Source organism: Ursus americanus, chromosome 26 (genome assembly GCF_024610735.1).
Source record: "Ursus americanus isolate L20-20 chromosome 26, mUrsAme1.1.p, whole genome shotgun sequence".
In the NCBI taxonomy this organism is placed as follows: Eukaryota; Metazoa; Chordata; class Mammalia; order Carnivora; family Ursidae; genus Ursus; species Ursus americanus.
The window spans coordinates 17920531-17944183 of NC_142152.1; the positions used below are offsets into that span (position 1 = coordinate 17920531).

Below are 23653 nucleotides of genomic sequence, written 5' to 3' on the forward strand. Positions count from 1 at the left end.
CACTGTGTTTTGCCTAAAAATAAAAGAGATTTCCGAATGAGGATTATCATCGCAAAACAGTGATTTGAAGCAGGTGTGGTTTTGAGACAGCTCACACTCCTTGCTCCTTCCAGCGCCCACATGTGTCTCGCACCCTCCTGGTTCCAGTTGTTGTTGCTTCCACCTTAGCACCATCCCAGGCGAGCAGAGTTCCCCGTTCCAGGCCCGGCCCAGAAAGGGAGATGCGGGAGGAGTGTCTCGTCAGGGTGACATCCCTGTGCTGTAACTGTGGCCGCTATAGCGGTGTGATTCCTTCCCCACGCTGAGAATCGTGGCTACGATGTTCAGTAGGCGTTAGGGCCCGAGAGCCTCAGGTGCTCGGCCTACGGAGAGCCGTCCTCACCTTTCCCACGTGGCCCGTGCTAGGGCTGCTCGTTCATAGTCAACTCAGCTATCTTTTTTGGAGGGGGAGAAGGAATAAGAAGGAGGAGGGAGGGAGGGAGGAAAGAAAGAAATGAATAAGGAGAGAAGGGAAGAAAGGAGAGGAAAAGGACGGAGAGGATGGGAAGGGAAGAAAAGACAAGAAAAGAGAAGACCAAACTTCTTTTTCTCTAGCCCCTGAGGAATTCTGTCAGTGGGGGCTTTCTAGTTTTGCCAGTGGCTCTTTGATGATTCTGGATATACATTTCCCTTAGACTGGTTGTCTTCAGAGCAGGGGAAACAAACCAGAACCTCCCATAAATCAGTAGAGGTCACTGCCAAGAGCTTTGTACACTTGCTGTCCCTGGCAGTGATAAACTCGTTGCATTTGGGAACTGGCCAAAGACCCTGAGTCCCATCCTAATTCTCATTCCCAGAAAAACCTCAGCGCTCTGTTCACCCACCCCCTGTTTACTGTCTTTGTGCTTCTTAGACAAAGCTGGCAAGGAGGAAGGAACAGAGTTCCATAACTGGGTATATCAAAGGCCCCATTTCTTGGCTTGGGGGAGCAGAGGAGGGTGGGGGGCAGTCATGGATCTCTAGACAGTGGGAAAGGGAGGCCCCGAGGGGGCGGGGGGACATAGCCTACTCTGGCAGAGTGGGTCATCCCATATACACCCACCCCAGCCTCCTGTGCTTACACTTTGTCTTTGGAGCCCTAAGCTCAAATACACCCCCAAATCTACAAAAGTTACTGATGGGAGTGAGCCCACTGCAAGGAGTCATGCGAAATTCCCTAGCGGCTGGAAGCTGAGACTGCTTTGGGAGTTGTAGTCTCACTTTGTGCATCAATCTGGCCTCAGCATCTGAGCTTTGTGACAGCAGGGACTTCGCCTGTCTCGGTCAGGCTATCACCTCAATGCCGGACAGAGCCCTCGTACCTAGTAGATGCTCATTAAATATCTGCTGACTATTTCTGTGCCTAAATGTTAGACACCTGCTGTATCCTGCTCTTTTTAAACTGACAAGTTCATTCTTTTAATGGACCAGGCTTTTCTGTCCTACAGTGGGACCAGAGGAGTTAGCTAGATCGAGGGCAAAATTTGTCGCCAGGGCCAGAAGTGCTAGATGAGGAGAGATCTCCTTACTTCTCTTGGGGCAGCAGGGGGCTATTTTGTGAAATATTCCTGGGATTTAGAGTCCTCTGAGAAGCCAGGATAAGAAGCAGGGACCTGTTACCTTGGGAAGGGTTTGGAGAGGGTCCAGGCATGAGTGGCCGGTCTCTCCAGATGACTCAGGAGTCACCTAACTCTGTCAGCCAGACCCAAGCGATGCCTGAGACAAGAAGAAAGAGACAGTGAGTCATTCACATTTGTACCTATGATTTAAATGGTGAAACAATTTAAGGAGACAACGCATGAAAACAAAGACCAGTGCAGCGCCTCAGCCTGGGCTCCGAGGCCATTGGAGTTGACCCAGGATGCTCACATGTGGAATCCCTTCGAGCTATGAGCCCCACTGCCCTTCCACAGAGAGGGCAGGAGGTGATGTGAGCAGAAACCCCAAGGATGGCACCTGTAAAATCGCTGGGTGTGACTCACACAAGCACTTCCCTGAACCTGGAAACAATGTCACGAGCATTGAACCCTGTGCTGGATACTGTACATACATAAGAGATAAAGACATACTGTTCCTACGCTCAAGGAACTTACACTAAAAGCGGACGGGATTTTTGTCTGGAAATTGCAGGAAAACGCTCGGTGTTTTCACTAAGCTTATGAAACGCACCACATCTGAATTATCAAAGGCAGTTCAGACCCAAGCCACTGTTGAATTTTGCTTGGCTCCTTGCAGCGGGCCATCCCGTTAGCCAGCTTGCACCCTGCTTTTGTAAATACGGGGGCATCACGGGAAGAATGACGCTGGTGCCCAGACTGAAGATGAGTTGGAGAAGGATCCACACGAGGCCAAGAACTTGCTTGCTTTCTGTTCTCACTTTCTTTTGAGGTGGGACAGGAGAGGCTCCCGGCAAGCCCTCGCCATTGCCCCAGGTTCCTCTGTCCCAGCCTGGCCAGGCACCTCTAACATGTGCCCCTAGCTGAGGGGAGGCCGCCCTTCCTCTACCCTCCCCTGGAAGGCAAGTACCCGAGGAAGAGGTCCTTAATGACCAGTCCTGCCTCTCAACTGAGCTCTCTCTCCTCACTGACCAGCTCTTCATTCCCCCGAGCCCTGGCGCCCTTGTCCATCAGGGGACGCACAATGTGTGTGTATAAGAGAAGAGGCTTTCTCTACCAGGCCAGCCTCTGCCAGCAATCCCGCCCTCCCTAGGGAAAGCCCACCATTCCTCTTAGCAGGTCCTCTCTTGGGACAGCCAGGCTTTCTTGGACAGCTGAGCTGCATTCATTCCATCACGACTGATAAATACCATTTTTCAATTAACAAACGCCTCTTTTAAGGTGCCAGGCTTTCCCTGCCCCGGGTGAGGACAGATCTGTGAGGAAGGGCCCGTAGACTATAGGAATTAGCTGGAAGTCGAGGGTGAAATTCATCCCCAAGGCCAGAATGCAAATACGTCTAGATGCCCGGGCGAAGAGAGGGCACCACGCCACTGCATCTGCCCCTCCTGGATGTAAGCCTTAGGCCTGGCGTATTTGCTCACATGCCCCGTAAACGGTTGCCCAGGGCACCCTTCCAGGACAGGGTGGTGGCCCTACCATGCACAACTGACCTAATTGCACCATTGCCTATGGAGCTGCTTTTTTTTAAATTAAGCTTTTTAATTTGAGATACCTCTAAATTCACGTGCAGCTGTAAGACATAATACAGAAACTTACCAGTTACCCTGTTTCCCATAATGGCAACATGTGCAAAACCGTAGTATGATATCACAACCATGATGTTACTATTGCTACATCCACCGAGTATCGGATTTCCCAATTTTGCTTGTACTTCTGTGTGTGTATGTGTGTGTGTGTGTGTTTAGCTCTGCACAACTCCATCACCCCAAGAATCCTTCCTATTGTCTTTTGTAACCACACCCTTCCCTACCCCTCCCATCCTTAGCCCCTGGCAACCACTCATCTGTTGTCTATTCTTATAATTTGTCATTTTAAGAATGTTATACAAATGGAATCATACAGTATGGAACCTTCTGGGGATTAGCTCTTTCACTCACCATGATTCCCTCGAGATTCATCCGAGTGGTTGGGTGTATCAGTAGTCTGTTCCTTCTCACTGCTGTGCCTGTGGTTTTTTGTTTGTTTGTTTGTTTGTTTTTTAGATTTTATTTATTTATTTATTTGACAGAAAGAGAGAGAGAGACAGCCAGCGAGAGAGGGAACACAGGCAGGGGGAGTGGGAGAGGAAGAAGCAGGCTCCCAGCGGAGGAGCCTGATGTGGGGCTCGATCCCAGGACTCTGGGATCACGCCCTGAGCCGAAGGCAGACGCTTACCGACTGCGCCACCCCGGCGCCCCTGAGCCTGTGGTTTTAATCATTGAGCAATATTGCCTCTCAACGTGGCACCAAGGCCCAATTACAAAGCCTTTGGGATATGATCCTCCAGGAGATTTTATTCTAAGGAGAAAATATATTTTGTTTGGTGTTCCTGAGTGGGAAAAAAAACAAAACAAACATATCACAAGTGTTTCTAGATACATGCAAGCATACCCCAGTTTGTTTCTTTCTTAAAACAGTGGCCAGGTGGGTTGTGAGTCCCCTTCCTTAGCAGTGGCTGACAGTTCTCTCTTGTGTCTTCCCACCCCCTCCTTCCCAGGAACACATCTACAAGTTGATGAAGAGTGACAGCTATGCCCGCTTCCTCCGGTCAAACGCTTACCAGGACTTGCTGCTGGCCAAGAAGAAGGTATCTTTGGGAAGGGCAGGCCTGCCTTTCTTAGCACTGTTGACCCTTGCCTGCTGCTTGCTGCTGGAGTCAAATGAGAATATCATCCCTTGGGTTTTATTTATTTTCTCTTTTCTTCCTTCCCTTCTCTATCTGCTTCCACTCCACGGGAAGACAAGTAGAATCGTCACCACCCCAGCGCACCCCCAAGGTCCAGGGTGTAGCATCCTGTCTCCATGTCCCCATAACCTTGATCTGCGCGTTCTGCCCACAGCAGGGAGTGTGACCAAATACTAAGGCCACAGTGGCTCAGCACAAGGGTTCAGGACTGGTGGTGAAGCCCGCGAATCCCTTAGGAAACCAGAAAGAGCTCCCCCACTGCGAAGTCCAGCCCCCTTACACAGACTTTAGATGAAGTCTGACCGGCTCAGTGAAGAGGATGAGGCAAGGATCAGGGCAGCCCCCTCACTGGGTAGAAAACCTTACAGGTTTCAAGCCCTCCCCCCAAGCCCCAATCTGGACCCAGAAGTCACTTCTGGGATTGTCCCCTCCCTAATGCCCCACAGTGTTTGCCTTTTCTTTCAGCCCTGAAGAAACTGTACACCCTAGCTTCGTATTCCTCCTCCCCTTGGAATCAAGTCATGGTTCCCTGCAGCCCTTGGTTTCTGGGTTGGGGGGCCCAGGGATTCTCAGCATGTAGATGACAAGGGGCGACTAAAGCAGGAAGAACTCAGCTGGATTTCTGGGAGGAGGGAAGGAAGAGCCGGGAGGCGCCTGGGGTCTGGGAAAGGGGAGGCAGGAGAGATGGCTCGGGATTCCTGTATGCCTGCAAACCCTCTGTGCTTTGCAGCTCTGCTCCGAGGCCCACGTGTGGTTGAGTGTGGCTCTCCTTGCACCCAAATCCACAACTTCCATGCCACGCCACTTAGGAATATGGGCATCCCCTCTGCTCCCGTCGCAGCCTGCCAACCCCAGTCCCTAAGCTTGCGGTTGTCCCCCCACACGCCCTCTGTCAGGCTGCCTCTCCCGGCCACGCGACCCTCCTCTCTGTGTACTGTCTGTCTCTCTTGTGTGCCAGGATCCTGTCTGCGTATCTCGTTGGTACCGTTCAACTCCAGAGTCTAGAAGAGTGTTTGTATCCCATTCTCCTGCCCTTAAGTAGCCCTGAGAATATCCCTGATAGTCTGAGGAAGGACAAGGGACTTCTGGAATGCCCGGACTGTCAGAAACCCAGCTTTCCTGGTTGCCTTCACCCCTTCCGTCAAGTGTCACTACTTGATGGAAAATGTGAAGCCTGGCCCCTTGCCAGGTCCCTGGCAGGAGGGTGCAGGTAGAGGAGCGCTGAGGGAGGGGACCAGCAGATGCCCATTTCTGCAAGAAAAGTTATGGACACTTCTGGTATCTCCAGCCCAGTTCTCATGGGAGAAGGTCAAAATGAATGTTCCTATTTCTCGTGGCTCAAGACCCCGAACTGACCACAGTTGGGAGAAATTCTAAGGTCCTAGCTGTCTGGCTCACCTGGGTCATGTACATGCCCAGGAGAAGCCAGAGGCCACTCAGTCCTCTGCGGGTCTGAACACAAAGGGGAAACCCACTCCAGCTCAGGGAGCAGAGCTGATAGCCTGCCCCCGCAGGTCCTCCCATAAAAGGAGAACTTCTCAAAGGAGATCCATCACGTGAGAACGGGACCCACGGCTTGCCTGTGAAATGTTACACGTGAAATGGATTAGAATGACCCTCCCAGGCCCCAAAGGAAGGGATGTTCTTTGGCAGAAAAGCTCTTGCAGATGCCAACACCCTTGCAACATCCAGGGGTTGTTTCCAAAAACAGTGACGAAACCTACTTTTTCTTCCATTTCTCCCTGAGAGTCTCCAGGTGTGGATTGGAGTTGTAACTCGGCATTTTCAGGTAGGCCTAGACGTACCCTGATGTCAGAGATGGGCCTTACCGTGTGACATAAATGCCCAGGTCATAAAGGTATGTGAGAGTCCCGCTCTCCAGCTACGAGAGGGGCCCTGGATCCGACCTCACTTTTCTGCTTTTCCATCTCGAGATGGAGTCTGCAGCCACAGCCTCCTGAGCCCTCATCCCTAGTTCGTCTTCTATCCTAATATTGTCAAAGATAAGGTTAGCCGCTCTGGCAAACCAGGCTCTCGAGGGGCAGGTGAGCTGGGTTTCGAGCGCTCCTCCAGGACATGCAAGGCAGGAACCTGAATGAGTCAGGCCGATGGCGACCCTCTGTGAGCAGCAACCCAGTAGCCAGAGGACAGAAATGACAGGCACACCATGCTAGCTGCAGGGCCCAGGACCAGCGTGACCCCGGCTGAGTGCGTGCTGCCCGGGCCGTGCACGGGATTAAAGCTGAGTCCCGCTGTCCCCAGAGCCGAGACTTGGCGCAGTACCATTCGTCTCCTGGTGTGAGGAGAAAGACCAGACTGGCTCTGCCGTGGTGTGTCGTGTGTGTGTGTGTGTGTGCGTGTGTTTTCCTTCTGCGACGTCCTGTCTCCTGGCAGCCAGCGGAGGGGACAGGGGCGTGACAGCCACTAAAGAAGCCCTCTGACCTTGACCGCACAGACAGAGGGCTGCCCTTTGCCTGCCCCTCTGCTTTCAGCACCTGCAGACCCACAGGCACCTGGCTGCTTCTTCAGCTCTCCGGTTTCCAGTTTTGCTGTGTGTGTGTGTGTGTGTGTGTGTGTGTGTGTGTGTGTGTGTGTCCATGTGAATGACTGTACTCTCCAAATTTCCCAGGCTCAGGCTCAGCACCCTGGAACAGGGCTCTAAGATCAACTAGCCAGTATTGGGGATGTAATTCTCTCCCAAACCTCTTGACAAAGCAGGAAACTTAGGGAGAGGGTCAGGTGCCACACCACATCCTCCTCTCCTCCCGCGGTAGTGTGTGGTAGTGAGCGACTAGGCCTGGGGAGAGGATTCAAGGGCTTTGCCTCTTCTTGCCCCCCTGGCAGGAGCTCCTTAGCTAAGAGTTCTCCATAGAGGCCCCTGACGCTCCTGTAGCCTGGCCTGCATAAACCTCGGAAGGGGACATCTGCCTACATACCGAGAGAGCACTTTCTGTCCGAAACATTCCCAAGACACTTTGTCAACAGAGACGATGTGGGTAGACCCTCCCTGGTCTAAGGACACAGAATGAAAGTCAACAGGGGGGGCCACTAGGGGAGCCACTAGGGGACCACTAGGAAGTCCCTGAAGTTAGCAAACTTCTGGCTACTTCTGGGTGGGGAAAAATCTCAGAGCCCTAAGCCAGACTCCCGGAGGTGTTGACGACCTCACCTTGCCCACAGCCACTTCCTGATGTCCCATCAGGATCCCCTGCCTACACCCAGCCATCAGAGGTAGTCTGTTCTGGGTCCCCACTTGGGGCCCCCAGGTGTCTGCCTGCAGCCTCAGGGACACAAACCGGGGGCGCCAGCCCGCGAGCACAGCCAGTGGGACGCAGGGAGCAGGCGGCTCCCAACGGCGGTGGGTGGCCTGTGGCCCGTGCAAAGGCACCGAGGCTCTGACTCCGAGCCCTGCAGCACCACCGACGGCCCCCTTAGAAGCAAACACCCCTCTCTCCTAGCTGTGCCATCGAGGCAGCCCTGTTTCTGGCGGGCTTCTGTTTGCTGTCTCTCCCGCTGAGCCACCTGCAGTGCTGGCTGCTTCTCTTCTCCCATTTTTTCGCCCTGTTTTGCTGTTGTTTCTGTTCATTAGCTGCCACTGCTGCTGTTTGGAAACCACATGTAAGCTGAAGAGTTTTTTTTTTCTGTATTTTTCTCCCTACCTTTTTTTTTTTTTCCCCTAAAGCCAGAAAGTGAGCAAGGTCGTAGAACTTCCTTAGAAAAGTTCACTCGCAGTGTGGTAAGTTCAGCTGGTTTTCTTCCCTCAACGTTTCTTCTGGTTTTTCTTTGTTTCTTCAATTTTTTGTTGTCGGTTGTCGTTTCCTTCGGCGGGGGGAGGGAGTCCAGGGCTTTCCGCACTCGATACACCCTTTTTCTTTTGCGAGCGTCTGCAGCTTCTCTTCTAGGGATGGGTTTGCAAACCCCAAGCAGCTCCCCTGTACACACACAGCCGCCCAGCCTCGGGCCTGGCGTTCGATCTTCCGTTCGGGGCTTTGAGGAGGAAGGACCCTGCTGCCCTTGGGGCTGCACGGCGTGTGTGTCTTCTGCAGCAGCCCAGGGAGAAGGCCATCGAACTGCACCATGACATAAATTGGCTCAGAACCAAGTCATCTAAAAAAATTAAAAATAAAAAACAAATTCCAAATTCCCGTCTGTGAGCTCTAGCAGCCCCACAGGTGCAGGCCGCGAGCTGACGCTGCTCCGGAGCGGCTCGGGCGGGTGCAGAAGGTGGCCGTGCTGCATGGGTCCTGGCGATGCGGTCTAGCTGGCGTGCGTGTTAGTGGCCTCTGCATGAGTCCCGACGTCCCTTACAGTCCCTGTCAGCCCCGTCCGCAGGGCGGGACAGGGAGTGGAGGGCAGTAGCCGTGGGGTGGAGGAAGGAACAAGTCCCTGCGCTGCCCCTGTGCTCCCAGGGGCAAGGCCTTATCAAGCTCCCCAGGCCTTGACTGTGATCGAGGGAGTAAAGGTGGGCAACAGGTTCGCTCTTGTTGTAGGGAAGTGGCCTGCTTCTCATGCACGTCCAGCTTCAAGGGGGTAGAGAGCAACACGGTGGCAGATAGGAGACCCTGTGGTAAGAGGCGGGAGCGCTGAATGAGTAGGGCTTCCCCATGGTGCATGGCGGAGGCTCTGTCCTGTGGTCTGTAGAACAGCACAGACCCATGTCTCCTCTCCATGCCATTCTCTCCCAGATTGGAGCATAGGGCTTAGTGTACAGGAAGGACTCAGTCTCACTCATTCACTCACTCATCAAAAACCAATTGCTGAGTTCATGGGGCCCAACCTGCACTGTTAATACAAACCAGAGGGAACCAAAATGGCAGCCAGGGAACAGGACTCCCATGCGTGGAACTGGCCGCATTTCCCTTCCCAAAGGACAGCAACCCACTAATGCTGACTTGCCTTTTTCTTCCCCCTCTGTTGAAGAGGACAGTCCTTATAAACCTGACTACTGTGTGATCCATATCTTTATTTCATCTTTTTAACTTAAATTCTAAGAATTCTGGGTTGAAAGCAACCGGTCATAGCTAGATTCATTTTAAAGGAATTTAAACATGACTTTGAATTTGCTAGATGTAAACATCACAATAGCTGTAGTAGGGGGCGATTAAAATATGAGTGCTCGTCCCTTCTCTTCTTTGGTCCTCTCTCTCTATGGCCTTTCCTCATGAGAAATCAGAACTTGCAGAATGGAAGGCCTTCTGGTCCCTGGTGTGTGTTCGTGGCTGGTTTGCCATGGCTATGTGGCTTCACACACCAAGAAGATGTCACAGGCCGTCAGAGGCAAGGCCTGCGGGCGTTTCTCCACCCCTGAGGCCCTATAGAGAGGAGTGGGAACCCATCCTTCCCTATTGCTTTTGAGGTGCTCCTGTGGGTAGAGGACGTGTAAGGATTTTGTTGACAAACCCAGAGTGTACTGTGAGGCAAAGTGGACCACTGAGTGCAAACTGCAGGGGAGGAGAACTCCGGCAGCCCTGTGGAGGCCCTTCATGTTGACCGCGTAGGCAGAGGGAGTGAGAGAGGAAGGCTGGTACCCAGACACGATGTTCAAACATCTCCAGGCTCCCGATACCCACAAGAAGTGGGTATCGGGAAAGGCATGAATGGTCTCAGTGAAGCTCTGTGAAGCGTTTTTAATGATGTCTCTTCATCCCAGAAGTAGTGTTGGGTCAGTGGTTCGGCAGTCTGTTAACAAAGCATTTGGAACAAGAAAATAGCAGACACTTCTAAGCGTCTCAAGTGTGCCTGTGGGACAAATTACAGAGATATTTTCAGGGCTAGCTGAAGGAGAAAAACCTTCCAAGCTCCTGAGATTTTTAGCATCTATGTGATAAAAGGTCCAAACTTCAAAAAAAGTTTATAAAGTCCCTACTGTTCTTTTGTGAAGACTCTAATAGGTGCTGCATTCCAATCTTTTGGTTGCAGTGGTGGAAACAGGTTTTCATTGATGCGGCCATGCTCCCTCTGCTCTGGGGGCAACACCACATACCCACAAGATGTGACCATGTCTGAGGAACCGTTCTATGACTATAGAATAGTGGCAACTCTCAGGGTCCTTGAGGCTGGATCCCAAGAACTTGGTCTAAAACAGCCCAGTGTTCTAATCAAATGAAATTAACCAACCAACCAATATGCTTTGCAATCTGGTAGCCATTTTCTGGATATGCTATCCATAAAGTGCTAGATCTCTCTAAAGGCATAGCTATATGAATATGTCATCTGCTACCTCCTGCAAACTATAAAACTCAACAAAAGACTAGTTGAATAGCATTCCCACGTTGCTGGGAAAGATGTATAAAAAAACCATCCATGTCATGGGACTAACAATGGAAAAATTAAGGAGTGAAGCTATGCAGTTCATGGACCAAGGCTGTAGGCGAGCTGCCATTTAGGACTAATTGGTGGCAAGAGGCCTGGATCCAGGTGGTTGGATAGCTCAGTTGGCTATTCTCCCATGCCAATGTCTTTTCTTTTCTTAGTAAAAGAGAACCTTTGGCGAAAGCAAATTGTTCTTTCCAAGTCTTAAGATGTATTATGACATAGAGGGATTATCTGTTAAAGGCCAGAGATGGCCCCTTTTACAGGAGATGCGAAGGAGTAGTTTAATATGGTTCACTGAAGGTGCTGGGGCCATGCTGGTGTGGGTGCAGAAGGAGCCTTGCAATCCCCAGGAAGGGCAGTGCTGTGTGAGCTTCTCCTTCCAATGGAAACTGCATTCGGAGTCACCCAGAACTTGAGTATACAACGCAATTGTCAGGGGATATGCTATGCCAAATGTGGTGTCATTGGGGGTGCTGGACCCCGGGGCCTGCAAAAAGCCCTGCTGAATTGACAGGAAGGCTCAGGTCTAAGACCAAAGGTCACTGAAACTCTACGGCATGGGGCAACTAGTCCGTGTTGTACCTTCATTCAAAACAGAAGACAAGACTCCTCTGCTGGGCCCAAGCCCCACAGATGGCCAGCTGGCCAAGCATGGTGCAGGCTAGATATCAGCCCCTACTTGACCTTCAGCTGCCCTTGGGCAGTGAATGACCTGCACCACTGCATGTGGCGGGGGCCTGGTCCGAGGGGGCCTAGTCCAAGAACCCTAACCTACAGCAGCCTCACAGGGGGAAAGGGGGGACACAGGGTTTCAGGTTACATGAACCCAGCCTATCTCCCCCTAGTCCTGTGCGCTGGGATGCTTCCTTCACCACGGCTGTAAAACCTGAAAGCCACCTTTGCATCCTCCCCTCCTCCTCCGATTCCTCGGTGGGGGTCCTGGTGTGACGGCCTGGTGGAGCAGGGAACTTCTCGAACTCAAGACCCCTCCCTACCATTCAGTGCCCAGCAGCCTGCCGTTCTCTGCCACCCTCCTGGCTCTGCTGTGGACAGTGATGAGGCGGGTGCGAGGGTGGCCAGAGGGGAAAGGCTTGCTGCCCCCTTGCTCTCTCTTAGGCACACTCATTCCCTCGGGGCCTCCCAAGAGCAGGGAGGGCCCCGCCGTGGGCTGACTCTGACACAGAGGACCCGGGAGGCAGAGGAGGAGGGCGAGAGGAAGCAAAGGTCCTTCGCCCAAGGCTCAGCAGTGGCCATTTGGTCGTCCCTTTCTGGCTGGTGGCCGAAGCTACCTGGGGAGGAGAAACTAGAGAATGTCCTCCTGCTTGTGTACAGTTCTGTGGAGGGGGCCGCAGGGGGCGATGCACTCGAGGGGGGCAGCAGATGGCAGCAGCCTCCCGTGGCCCCCTTGAGAGCGTCATCAGCCTCAGGCTGCAGAGGTGGCAAATGGGGTTGCTGGTGCTAGGTGCCCCAGAGGAGAGTGGAGAGGAGGACCAGTATTCACCCACCTAAGAGAACTCGGCCGCGGAGCTTCGTCAAGGGGCTCCTTGGAATTGACACCACAGGGCCGGAAGCTGAGGGTGCCTGGCATGCTCCCAGGGGCATCTCCACAACAGGCGTTTCCATCCTGCCTGCCAAGGAATGCAGCGGGAAAGTCAGGCAGACCAGGAAGCTCTGGGAGCCAGCTGTCACCCACCCTCCCGCAGCCGGCCCTCCCTCCCTCTCCCTTTCCTCCCTCCCTGGCCAAAAGAAAAGCTAATGAGGGAGGAAAAGTCAGCAGCTCACCTCCCCTCCTTTCCAGGCAGCTCTGCAGGAAGAAAGCCCAGCTCCAGGCCCAGACAGCACAGGAAGTGGAAGGCTGGGGCTCCAGGCAAGGGAGGCAGGAGGGCGCTCCATCCCCCCACCCTACCCCCCATCCCCAGTAGCAGCTCCTTCCCCCAGGAGGCTGTTTCCCCTCCCCCTCCACGTGTCATGGCCAACAACCACCCACTCTGGTGGAATGAGTTCTCAAATGCTTAGACTTAGCAGAGCCCCCAAAAGGCTTTGACCTCAGTTCAAAAAAAAAAAAAAAAAAAAAAAAGTCCTTTTGGGTCTCCAGCAGAGGACTCTTGGCTAAAATCTTTATATAGGGTTGGTTTTGATTGCAAACCGTCCTTGGGCCCCTCTGGAACCACTGGATCAGACTGTCGTTCTTGGCTCTCCCCTGTCAGAGCCCTGAGGCCCAGCAATAGTGAATCCGTGGCCTGCCTGGAGATGGAGGTGAATTTCCGTGGTAGTATTTGGGAAGGAAAGCATAGAATCCTGCCTCTCTTGAGCAGTGAGGACTTCCGGGACCCTGTGGACCTTGTCAGCAGCCCCATGGGGAGTGGCTTCTGCTTCCAACCGCAGCTTGCTAGCTGTGCAACTTCAGGCAAATCGATAGCCCTCTCTGAGCCCTGGTTTCCTCCTCAGTACAATGGCTTGGACTAAATAATCTCTACAGACTTTTCCAGCTGGGAGTGTCCATAGGGCTGTGCTTCTTTCTAGGCTAAGATTCCTGAATTGTGCTAATCATCTCTCAGAATGAGCAAAGAGCTAGCTGCCTTCCTGATTGGAAAGTGGCTGCCAGCCTTGCAGATGGGGACAGAAAGCAGAGATAGCGCTGAGTTGGAACTGTATTTAAAAGCCCTGGGCAAGGCTGTGAGGATAAAGCACCAGCAGAACTAAGAGCGCCATGGGCTCCCTAAGCCGTAGGCCTGCTCGGATCCCCAGGACTGACTCACACTCTGTGACCGCTGGAAGGCAGGGAGGGAGGGGTCACCAAAGCGGGGTAAGCAACACACGCCGGTCACCCCTGCCAGTTCTGCAGCCCTTGCCCTTCCGGCTGGATGCCCAGCTGGGTGTGTGGTGGGAGGTGAGGAGTGAGGTCCGCTGGGCAGAAGGGTAGGCTCCAGAGTGGGCGCCGTGGCATCACCCGTGCCTTGTGGGGCTCGGGAAAGAATGCAAGGTGAGCATCTGGGGACCTCAGTCTCTGTCTGCTGCTCACTTGCTCCCACACTTTCTGGTTCCCCGGAGAACTCTGGGCCAGCTTGCCGCGGTCCTCTCAGAGATGGGCAAGAGGAAGTTACCAGAGTCTGTGCTATCAGTGGTCAGTGAAGCCTCCTCTGCCCCTCTGTCTCCATCGTGGCTCCAAGTAAAGCTTCACCAAGCATACGTAATAGTACAGTGTGGCAGCTGGCAAATGCCAATGTAAAAGTCTATTTTTTATCCACTATCTACAACATGTAAGACAACCAAATCGGCCTGGCTGCCGGGATGCTGACAAGGAAAAGTGATCAAGTGATTCCTGATGGCAGGGGACCGGCTTGAGTCTTCCGAAACCCCGGGGAGGAGTGAGATTTTTGTGTATGACAAAGGGTCAGACGTTGCCAGTTTGCAGAAACTCAGCCCTGCATCCTGCCACTCCTTTCAGAAGGAGGAACCCCCAGCTGTTGCAGCTGATGACTCAACCTGTCAACCCACAGCAGCCAAAACCCCCTCCCCACGGAGTGCCCCCCCAGGGGAGAGAAAACCCCGCGGTGACTCCGCCCCGCCACACAGGGAGCACGTGGGGCGCACAGAGCCAGGCTCCCCGAAGCAGCTCCGCTTCCTCTCGCCAGCCCTCCCCCCCCCACGCAGGCCCTCTTTCGCCTTGCCCAGACCCCAGTGTGACGAGCAGTCAAGTGAAAATCGAACTCCTCTGAGGCAGAAAGGCACAGCTGTGTGTTTACAGCCACTGATTCCGATCCAAATCGCATTCCCTGCCAGTCTCCCTCAAGGCAGGCTGGGGGCAAACTGTGTCTGTATGGGCAAGGCGGGAGTCTATTTCAGGAAGTGACCTGCAGCCCTTTGCCATAACAGAGCCTTCCTCTCACCCCCCACTCAGGAAAGACGTCCTTCTAGAAGGAGCTCTCACTTGAACAGTGGCTGATGGGGTTGTGGGATTTCAGCCTATTCCTTGTCACTGATACAGTCCGACTTCTGGCACCTGTCCCCAGGCAGCCGCATGGGAACAGCCGTGGGCTCCCATCTGTCCAGTGAGAAGGCAGAGGGTGAAGGTGACCGCAGGGCCCTCAGTGGGATGCAGAGAGGGGAGTGCAGACCGCTCAGCCCGACAGAACATCCACTTCTGCAAAGGATGGAACCCAGCTCTGTCCTGCCAGGGGGGCCCAGGGGCCAAAGAGAGGAGCCCCCAGATGTTAGTCAGGCTTTGGAATAGTGGAACCTAGGAAGGGGACAAAGCTGCCAAAGTCAAGGTCAAGGAGAAGAGACCCAAGTCAACCTGTGTCCAAACTGGAAAGGTAGAAGTCAGAGAGCTCAAGGTCTAAGGACCTTGAAGGCTAAGAAGTAAAACCAGCATGGAGTTCCCCCTAAATGAGCTCCTGGTGAAAATGACTCGGGGGTCTCCCCTTTTGTACAGCAGAAAGTGAGTGTCTTTGGTTCGAGTCAAGTTTGGGAATCTCAGCATTCTGGAAGGAGGGCAGGATGTCGAATCTTACACAGGACCGATCTGTGAACGGTTGCCGTGTAGCAGAATGCTAACTGGAACACTGTTGGGTGGGGGTGGGGTGCTGAGAAGGGCTCAGAGCGGGGGGAGTGTCAGTTGGGCGATGTTACCTGAAGGCCCACAAGAGAAGGACCTTCGGTGGGTCCCCAACAGATAGAAGGCGAGGCAGGGTTGGGAGCGTGGACTCTCCCCAGGAGTGGCAGGGCCTTGCTGCCAGTGATCCTTCCGCTCTCCCTAATCATGGCCGAATCCTTTTGACCTGAGCACCGCGGCCCTCACGGGAATGGTTCCTATTGGCATTATATTTGGCAGGAACTTTCCACAACCCCCTTGTCAGCCTGGCTGATGGTAGAAGGATGAGTGTCGGCACTACATCCCCCTGCTCCAGAGAATATTTATTCGTGAGCTGCTGTTAGTGCAGGAAGGTTGAAACCAATAGCCATTCCTCCCCCGCCCCCCACTCTCCCTGTGTTTGCCCAGAACTGGGGAAAGCACGTGTATTCGTGGCATCTCAAGGGCTGGTAAGAGGGCGAGTTCATAGATCCGTGTCAACCAGAGAGGCAGTTTCGGGTGGTAGGCCACGTGGCCCTGTCCTGTCAACATCCTTTATGAGGACTCAGCTGAAGAGAAAACACATCCGTCATAGTCACAGATCCGCACCTGCAAGGTGTAGACAATGGAATTCTATTTGAAGAGTATCTCCTTCAGGTGGGAGGGTGGGTCAAAAACAACTGCAGAAAAGTTAACAAGATATAACTGATGTTGAAGAAATCCAGCCTCCTAACTATAGGATGGCATTCATAGCCTTTGCTGTAATTCAAGTACAAAAATTCTGGGGTTGTAACTGGCTACAAGCTTCATATCAGCATAAACAAAAAGAAATTGCCTTAAAAAAAAAAGGCTACTTTAGTCTGTAATACCCAAAGTGGAGTGACCAAAAGAGATTAAGTGTCTCACTGCTTTCGTGCTGTTCTAGGCTGTGTTGAGTCTTGGTTCTAAGCCCCCACAATTTGTCAGAACCTTGAACAATCTAGGGAAAATTCAGAAGAGAGTAACTGGGGAAGCCATGCCAGGAGGAATAGAGATGTCTAGCCCCTCAGGAGACTAGATAACCATCGTGAGATATATTTGTGTTTGTCTTCCACAGTAACCGGACCTTTCTGGGTAGTTTCAGACAAAGCTAGAAGAAACGGGTAGAAGATACAGGGAGGGCCACCCTACTGGAGGTCAACAGTAGCAACTTCCCAACAGTGGGGTGTGTCACCTTGAGGACCACTGAGCTCCCTGGAAATGTGCAGAAGCTGAATGGCCAATGGTATTGTAGAGCAGGCTTCAGCATCGGATTCTCTCTCTCTCTCTCTTTTTTTTTTTTAGAGAGAGAGAGAGGGAGAAATGTGGGGGAGGAGCAGAAGGAGAGGGAGAGAGAGAATCTTAAACAGCCTCCACGCCCAGTGCGGCGGAGCCCAACGCGGGGCTCGATCTCATGACCCTGGGATCACGACCTGAGCCTCAATCAACAGTCAGCTTCAGCCAACTGAGCCACCCAGGTACCCCATCATCTCTTTCACCTGGGATCCTCGGATGCATTAAATATTTGTTAAGTGGATCCTCCTGTATTTTATTCTATGGTTTATAAATAAGCCTTAGAAAAGGGGAGTGGATCATAGGGAGGGAGTTTGCTGAGATTGGAGGAGAGGAATCCAAGAGTCAGATTAGCCTCTGCCTTGAGGGAGAAAAAGCCAGATGATGACATAGGCCAAGCAAGGGAAACTGTCAAGGAGTGGAATTACTGCCCTTCACATGTCATCCTCGCCTTTTGTTTTGTTGGGTTGGTTTTTTTAAGCCAGTCGCTGCTGCCGCAGCTGAGCTCCAGCAAGAGGGCTCTCTCCGCTGAATGCCTGAAAGGAGGTCAGTGAGCAGAGGACACAGGCGCCCGCTGGCACAGGGCAGCCGAGCGGCGGTCGTGCAGTCCAGTCAAGTGCAGCCAGGGTGGGCTTGTGCGTGGGGCACCCTGGCTCTGAGTTGGAGAAAGCTTGGCCTGTCCTCCTTCCCATGCAGAAAGGGTGCTTTTTGGAAAGCAGCACAGATGAGAAAGCCGGTTGCCTTTTACCCAACACTGGTTGCCGATTTCAGGTGGGCAAGCTGACGCCAGCACCATCGCCACGTGGCCAGGAGCAGAACGCGCTCCCAGAGGCCTTAGACCGGGGGAAGCTGCCCTTCTGGGGCCCCCTTCTCCTGGGCTCTGCCCTGAGGACTTATCTTCAGCCCAACTCAGGGGAAGGAAGGGCTCTCATGTCACATTCTTTCCAGCTGTCCTGAAGACCAGCACGATTGCAAATGACACTCCCTCTTCTCTCAGGCTTTACCAGGGCTGCTTTCAACTCATCATGGGATTGTATAATTATGGTGATTACAGCTTATGGCTTTTTTCCTCTCCTCATCTCTTGCTTTCAGATTCTTTGAGGCCTCTCATTAAACATGGCGATCCCCGTAAAGTCAGCAAAGTTTTAATAAGACATTTTTTAAAGCTAAAGAAAACCCAGTTAGAGTTGATTGGTACTATGTTCCCTCAGACAGTCCTTTAAAACTCTGTCAGGCACCACTGCGGCCTGGATATAGGAAGTGGGGAGGGAAAGAAATGGGGATACGGAAGGCACCCACGCTTTTTCACAGGGGTGGAGAACCCTTCCATGCCACACCCCTGGCCTTTCTCATTTGCCAAGAGCAGGGTGCATTTGAACCCCCACGCCTAATGAGAAAAGACAGACCATCAAGCAAGGTTAGAGGGCCTGGCCTTTACATCATAACAGATTAAGTTGGAACATGAAGATAGGGCAGCCAATACAAAACTCAATCCAACCTTGTAATCTACAGCAAAAGTAGAGAGGAAATTTTGATGCATTTTCTGTCCTGGATGATACTGGAAGGTTCTGGGGCATCCATTTTTCTAAATATGTAAAGGAGTCAACCATTAGCATTTGTGAGTGATCGCAAAGCAGCGATTGTATTCTTGATGGTGGTTTCCTTGGTAATGACCCAGCTCCAGAGCCCGTCATTTGCTAGCTCTCAATGATAGCTTTCCTGAATTGTTTCTAGATCTGGAGGATGGTATGGGAAGGATCACCAGGAAGGAGCGCAGGCGGGGTGGTGGCCACCGGAACCCCCAACCTGCCCTTCAGCAGCTTTGGTCAGGTTTAGTGTCAGGGTCCTCTTCCTCCCCCCCTCCCCCAGGACCGCGTGCATAAGCACAGTGAGGTGCACCTTGCCCCCGCGGGACCGCGCTCTGAGAAGCTCCTCGTGGCTGACTGCCCAGAGCTGTCTGGGGTGTGCTGAGCAGGACCAGCCACCAGAGCCAAATGTTGTTGAAACTTGGCAGTGACATTTCCAACTGCATTCTTATCCCTTACTAAAGACCACCTGCTCACTTTGCCCTGAGAACAATGTCCCCTTGGTGCCCCCCAGAATGCACAGGAGCAGGCTAGGTTAGAGATGGACAGCCCTGGCTGACTCCTGTCTGTCCGCTGGAGATTGGCACGAGACCCCAGGGGAGCCGCTCACTTGGCCGACGGGTATAACGCAGCCCCAGCCTCCTGCTCAGGGTGGACGCTGGCACTGAATGGGGCATAAAAATAGTTACTGCCATTCTTGGGGGCTCACAGTGTTATACTGTGGGGGTCTGCACCATGCTGAGCTTGGCCAGCAAGGGACTTTGGTTCTACTTCCTCTCTACCGCTTAGCAGGTCCCCTAAGCCTTGGTTTCCTCCTCTGCAAAGGGGAGATAAGAGTAAATGGTTAAGTGGGGAAAAAAATATACCAGGTGCTTAGCAGAGTGTAGCCCATGTGCTCAAGTGGAACCCTTTGTATTTCTATTTTCATTATTACATTGTTGTTTGCCCCCCATGCTTAGCTCATAGTACCTTAATTTCCAAGAATATTCTCTGAGGTAGGTATCGTTATGTTTATTTTGCAGTCAAGGATGGCTACGTGCGTATCTCATACATGACAATGTGTGCAAGGCGCATCCAATTATCACAGTGACCAGCTTGTAGAACGACTTGATATATGTAGCTATTATTATTGGCTTATTTTTAAAGTCCAGAGCCAGTTTCTCTGATTTTTCTGGGAACGGAGGGACCGAGGTGACTGGCAGGCCAGCTTCTGCCCCGTGGTCAGGTTCTTGGGGCCCCAAGCACGTCCCAGGAGGCCGTGAGAGCTGCGTGGTGCTGGGAGTGGGGAGAGCCACCTAGAAAAAGTTGCATACGTTGTCAGGATCTGGCATTTGCCGCCCCCCTCCCCCACCACCAAGGTGCACAACCCTGAGACACCGCCTGCTTCCAGACACAGATCAGAAGTGGTTCTCCCCATGATAAGAGCGTGAAATGCAGTCCTTCAGAGGCAACACTCTGCTCGACAGAAGCCTCTTTCCCAGAAACCCTCACCTCTCAGCTGTCTGCCTGCCTGCAGCCACCCGGAGCGATACAACCTCACCGAGTCTGGCTGCTCCATCTGCCAGATAAACAAAGGCTTGTATTTTTTTTAGCCACACACTACAAAGTGGGGTTGTCGGAGGAGTCAGAAGCAAGTGGCAGGGGATGCTTGGAAATCCCTCCTAAAGCAGATCCCTGGGGTACATGCTTCTCTTGCTTGTAGCATTGACGGAAACAGAAGCAGGGAGGCCATTTCCACTGACACGAATGGCTTCTTCTGGAGGAGAATTCAGGTTTTCTATACGTATCTTAAAGTAAATGCTTTAAGTTTGCAGTATTGGTCAACGATTGGCATTTGAGGGGCCTGATATAAAGCTCTGCAGCCAATCACATGGTTGCTCGTGCAGCTTGCATGAGATGCTTCTGTGAGCTCCTGCGCCGCAAACGCGCACACGGACGCGTGCACGGCTGTCGGGACAGGTGCATGCGCTGCCGGCCTGGCCTGCGCCTCTGTGTTCGGTGCATGGGACGTGAGTAACATACGCTGCAGACTTGCATGGGCCTCTGCGCATGCGTTGCATACCCGCGGCAGCTGGGCGCATGTTTGGGCAGGGGCACCCCGAAAGCCGCAGGTATTCATGGTTTCAGCTGGATAAGTTATTCTTCACTTCCCTTCCTAAAAACACAATTGCCTAGTGCTGCTGGCGCAGAGTCAGAATGGCCGCTGCGTTTCACCCCCGAGGTGGCTTCCTTCCAGCAGTGGGTGAGTGATCCCGGCGTCCGCACTCTCTAACCTTTTTTGGGATCCTTCTGCACAGAAGGTGCTCCAAAATCCGGAAGAGGTGATCTGTTTGTCCGTGGCCTTGTCTCTGCCTATCACTCTCATTCCCACAGCCTCGTTCCAGGAACAGTCAGCAGCACCTAGTTTTTGGTGTCTCCATTTTTCTGCCCATTTTTTGTACCCGTAGTTTTTTTCTTCCTAAGAGGCAAGGAGCCAGGGGTCCAGAAACGATGCTAAGATACAAGTCCCTTGTCCCAGAGGCAATGTGCAAATAATGTCTTTAGGTACCGATCGCTTCTCCTGGGGCCCTAGGAGAACAGGACAGAAATGCTCACTACATTTGGTGATTCTTTTAAATCCAAAAGCAGCATCCTTAGGCTTATAGTTCTATAACCCTTCCTCTGTGGCCCAGGGCCAAGTCCTGCAGGAAACTTGGAAATCTCACATTTCTATGTACCAGACCATCAGGGGAGAAGAAGGCTGGGCAAGCACATATCCTCTGTCCCCTGGGCACCAAAAGCATTGCAGCAACATGTAAAAAGGGTCTGTAGGGAAGAAATTTCCAGTGGATGGGAGTTCCATCAACCCAAGTTTCTATTGAGAGATCTTTGAAAATGCTGCTTGACCCGTCCCCTGCTGCACTGTTTCAGATAGAAATACACATGTGACGAATGCCCACTGCAGTGTGTTCCTGGTGGTAGGAAAGAAAGAGAAATAAGCCGGCTTCCTTCGCATTTGTGTCCAAATGGACATGGACATTGATGGAAAAATTATGCTTTGGGGCGGTGGGGGGCAGTCCCCATGTTGACTGCCTGTGCCTTCTAGGCTCTGCTTTGGCAGCTGGCTTAACCACGGACCCCAACTTATGGATGAGTTTTGGGTAAACATGTGTGTAGGAGATGAGAGGTGCCCTTGGGAGGCGGAGTTAGTGTCCCCATGTTTGTGCAGGAGTGTCACACACTGCCAAGCAAATGATTCCTCCTGCTGTGTCTTCCACTAAACTTCAGTGGCACTCTCCTCTGGAGCCATGGCCAAGGGTCACTTGAACGTCCTACTTGGAGAAAAGCATCACGTTGTTGCTAGTAGCAACCCAGCCATGTCCCTGTTTCCTTGAGTCTTTTGACCTTTGCCAATTTAGAGTGACCCAGAGCTAAGATTCTAAAGTACACCTGGGGAGGAGAAGGAGGAACAGGGGAAGAGGAAGGCATTGCATGGGCTACAGGAAGGCCTGCTACCGACGGGCCTCGCGAGTGAAAGGCCCACCTCCACTCCACTCCTGAACCCACCAAGAGCTTCCCTGCAAGCTGAGTATACAGAGAGCACCGGGTTGTTCGGTCAGAACCAGAGGAAGGAGAGATGGAGATCCGATATGAAAGGGGGACCATTTCCCCCGCACAGGAAGAACACAGGCAAGGTGGAAAGGCACAGCTTGGGAAGGAAGCTGGGGACTCTGTGCCTGGGCATCGTGCCACCAGCATAGGGCACAGCTGCTATCCCCTTGTCACTCCTGGCATGCCTGCCTGGTTCCAGATTTGTCCTTGCATAGCTGGGGGACCATGGAGGAAGCTCTCCCCCCACCCACCAAAATGAACAGGCAGAGGCTGGCCGTTGCAAAGAGCCCCATAAGTGATGAGCCTGATGGAAGGCAGGAGTCAGAAGGCCAGGAACACCGCCACAGAGGCCACAGAGGGCTTCCCCAGCCTGGCTGGGACACCCTGATTTAAGCACTTGGTTCTAATTGGAATTGGTTCTAGTTAGAGTAAGGCAGCTCTGCCTGCCCCTCCTTAGAAAGGTAAACATTACACCTGCTTCTCTCCTCCCTGGGACAGTTGCTATGGAGACCCTAGAGGCATCAGCACCAATAACATGAGAGCACAAACAGAAGTGGTAGCTTCACCTGGCCTGTCCAGCAGGTGCAACTTAAAGCCCTGTGCCCCAAGCCGTGGTGACAGGTGCCCCGGTTCGGTGCAGTAGCCAGTCTCACTTTGCCAGGCTTGCCAGCCAGAAGGTGGTACCTTCTCTCTCAAGAGAACAAAATGTGTGGAGGGGAAGAACGTCAGGCAGAGCAGAAATGCTCGAGATGGTCTCAGGCACGTCCAGGGGTGGAAGCTTCCTTCTCAGTGAGGTTGAGAAGATCTCCCTGGGATACCCAAAGAGGTTGCCTAGTGGAGATGGGCATGGAGGAGTCATTAGTCTCTGAGCATCTCCTCTGCCTCCTTCCTTGAGAGTGACGGCCACATACAAAGTAGAAAGCGTATGGCTCATGAAGGCTGACCCACTTAGCTCTGCCATTGACTAGCTGTGTGCTCACAGGCAAGGGACTCACGCTTTATTTGAGCCTGTTTCTTCATCTATCCTGACATAATATATCCTAAGACTTTAACCTAAGATGTCCTAAGATTTTAAACTGGCAAGGAGGGTGTGGACATTAACACAAGTGTCTGTAAAATGCCTGGTGTGTTTGACACACGAGAGTTGTTCAATGTTCGATTGACAGGTGGCTATTAGGAACTGTCCTCAGTAGCTAACCTGCACGTCTGGTAATGGGCCCATCCCCACCCTGTCACCATCAAGGTCTGTGCAAACTGAAGAGGAAGGCACTTGAGAAGGGATAAGAAATTCAAAGAGAAAGTCCCTTGGAGATAGATCATGAGGTAGGTTGGTCCTTTCACATTTAGTATAGTTAGGAGTGCTGGCAACTCACCTTTTCTAAATTTAAAAAAAAAAAAAAATTTTTTTTTTTAAGAAAAAAACAAAAGCACTGGTAGCTGCTAATATAAGCTAGAGTAAGGTTTCTGAAACTGGTAAGAGTCCCAGTGACCATTTATGGGAATTGCTTTCAGAAAATATGACTACTGGTAGATTCCATAGACCCACCATTTACATGGCAAAATCCAGTTGTTTAAACCTGTTTCAAAAGAATCCATTATTTTTATTATCATATTCCTTATTTTTAACAAATTTAAATGTACACGAATGAATATTAATTCTTCGGCCAGTGAATTTTTTTTACTATTAATTCAATTTTCACCAATTTCTTGATTTTTTTTTTTACTTGAGCGTTGTTTTATGTTCGTGGCATCTTATTTTTAAAAGTCAAATAGAATATTTTAAAGCCAAATAAAATGGCCTTCAGCTCCTGAGAGAGATAAGAAAGCTCTGTAAGGACCCAGGAATAATACAGACCCCAGGAATGGGTCTCGCCCCAGGCTCCAGCCCCAGACTGCGGAGGAGTGAGGAAGCTGG

The 23653-nt window shown here is 52.2% G+C and overlaps 1 protein-coding gene across 14 annotated transcripts in view; it reads left to right on the plus strand.

Annotated features, from left to right (window-relative positions):
* Positions 1–23653, plus strand: part of RGS6 (regulator of G protein signaling 6) — a 554007-nt gene that overhangs the window by 520002 nt on the left and 10352 nt on the right. For 3 of the 14 annotated variants that reach the window (XM_087856077.1, XM_087856076.1, XM_087856078.1), the window contains exons 16-18: positions 4174–4263; positions 8045–8098; positions 8309–9690. In XM_087856077.1, coding sequence (XP_087712203.1) covers positions 4174–4263; positions 8045–8098; positions 8309–8443 — 279 coding nt within the window. In that variant the 3' untranslated portion in view covers positions 8444–9690. Of the gene's footprint in view, positions 1–4173; positions 4264–8044; positions 8099–8308; positions 9697–20322; positions 20390–23653 lie in introns of those variants that run through there. The other 11 variants (XM_087856087.1, XM_087856083.1, XM_087856085.1 and 8 more) reach the window with 8 other exon arrangements.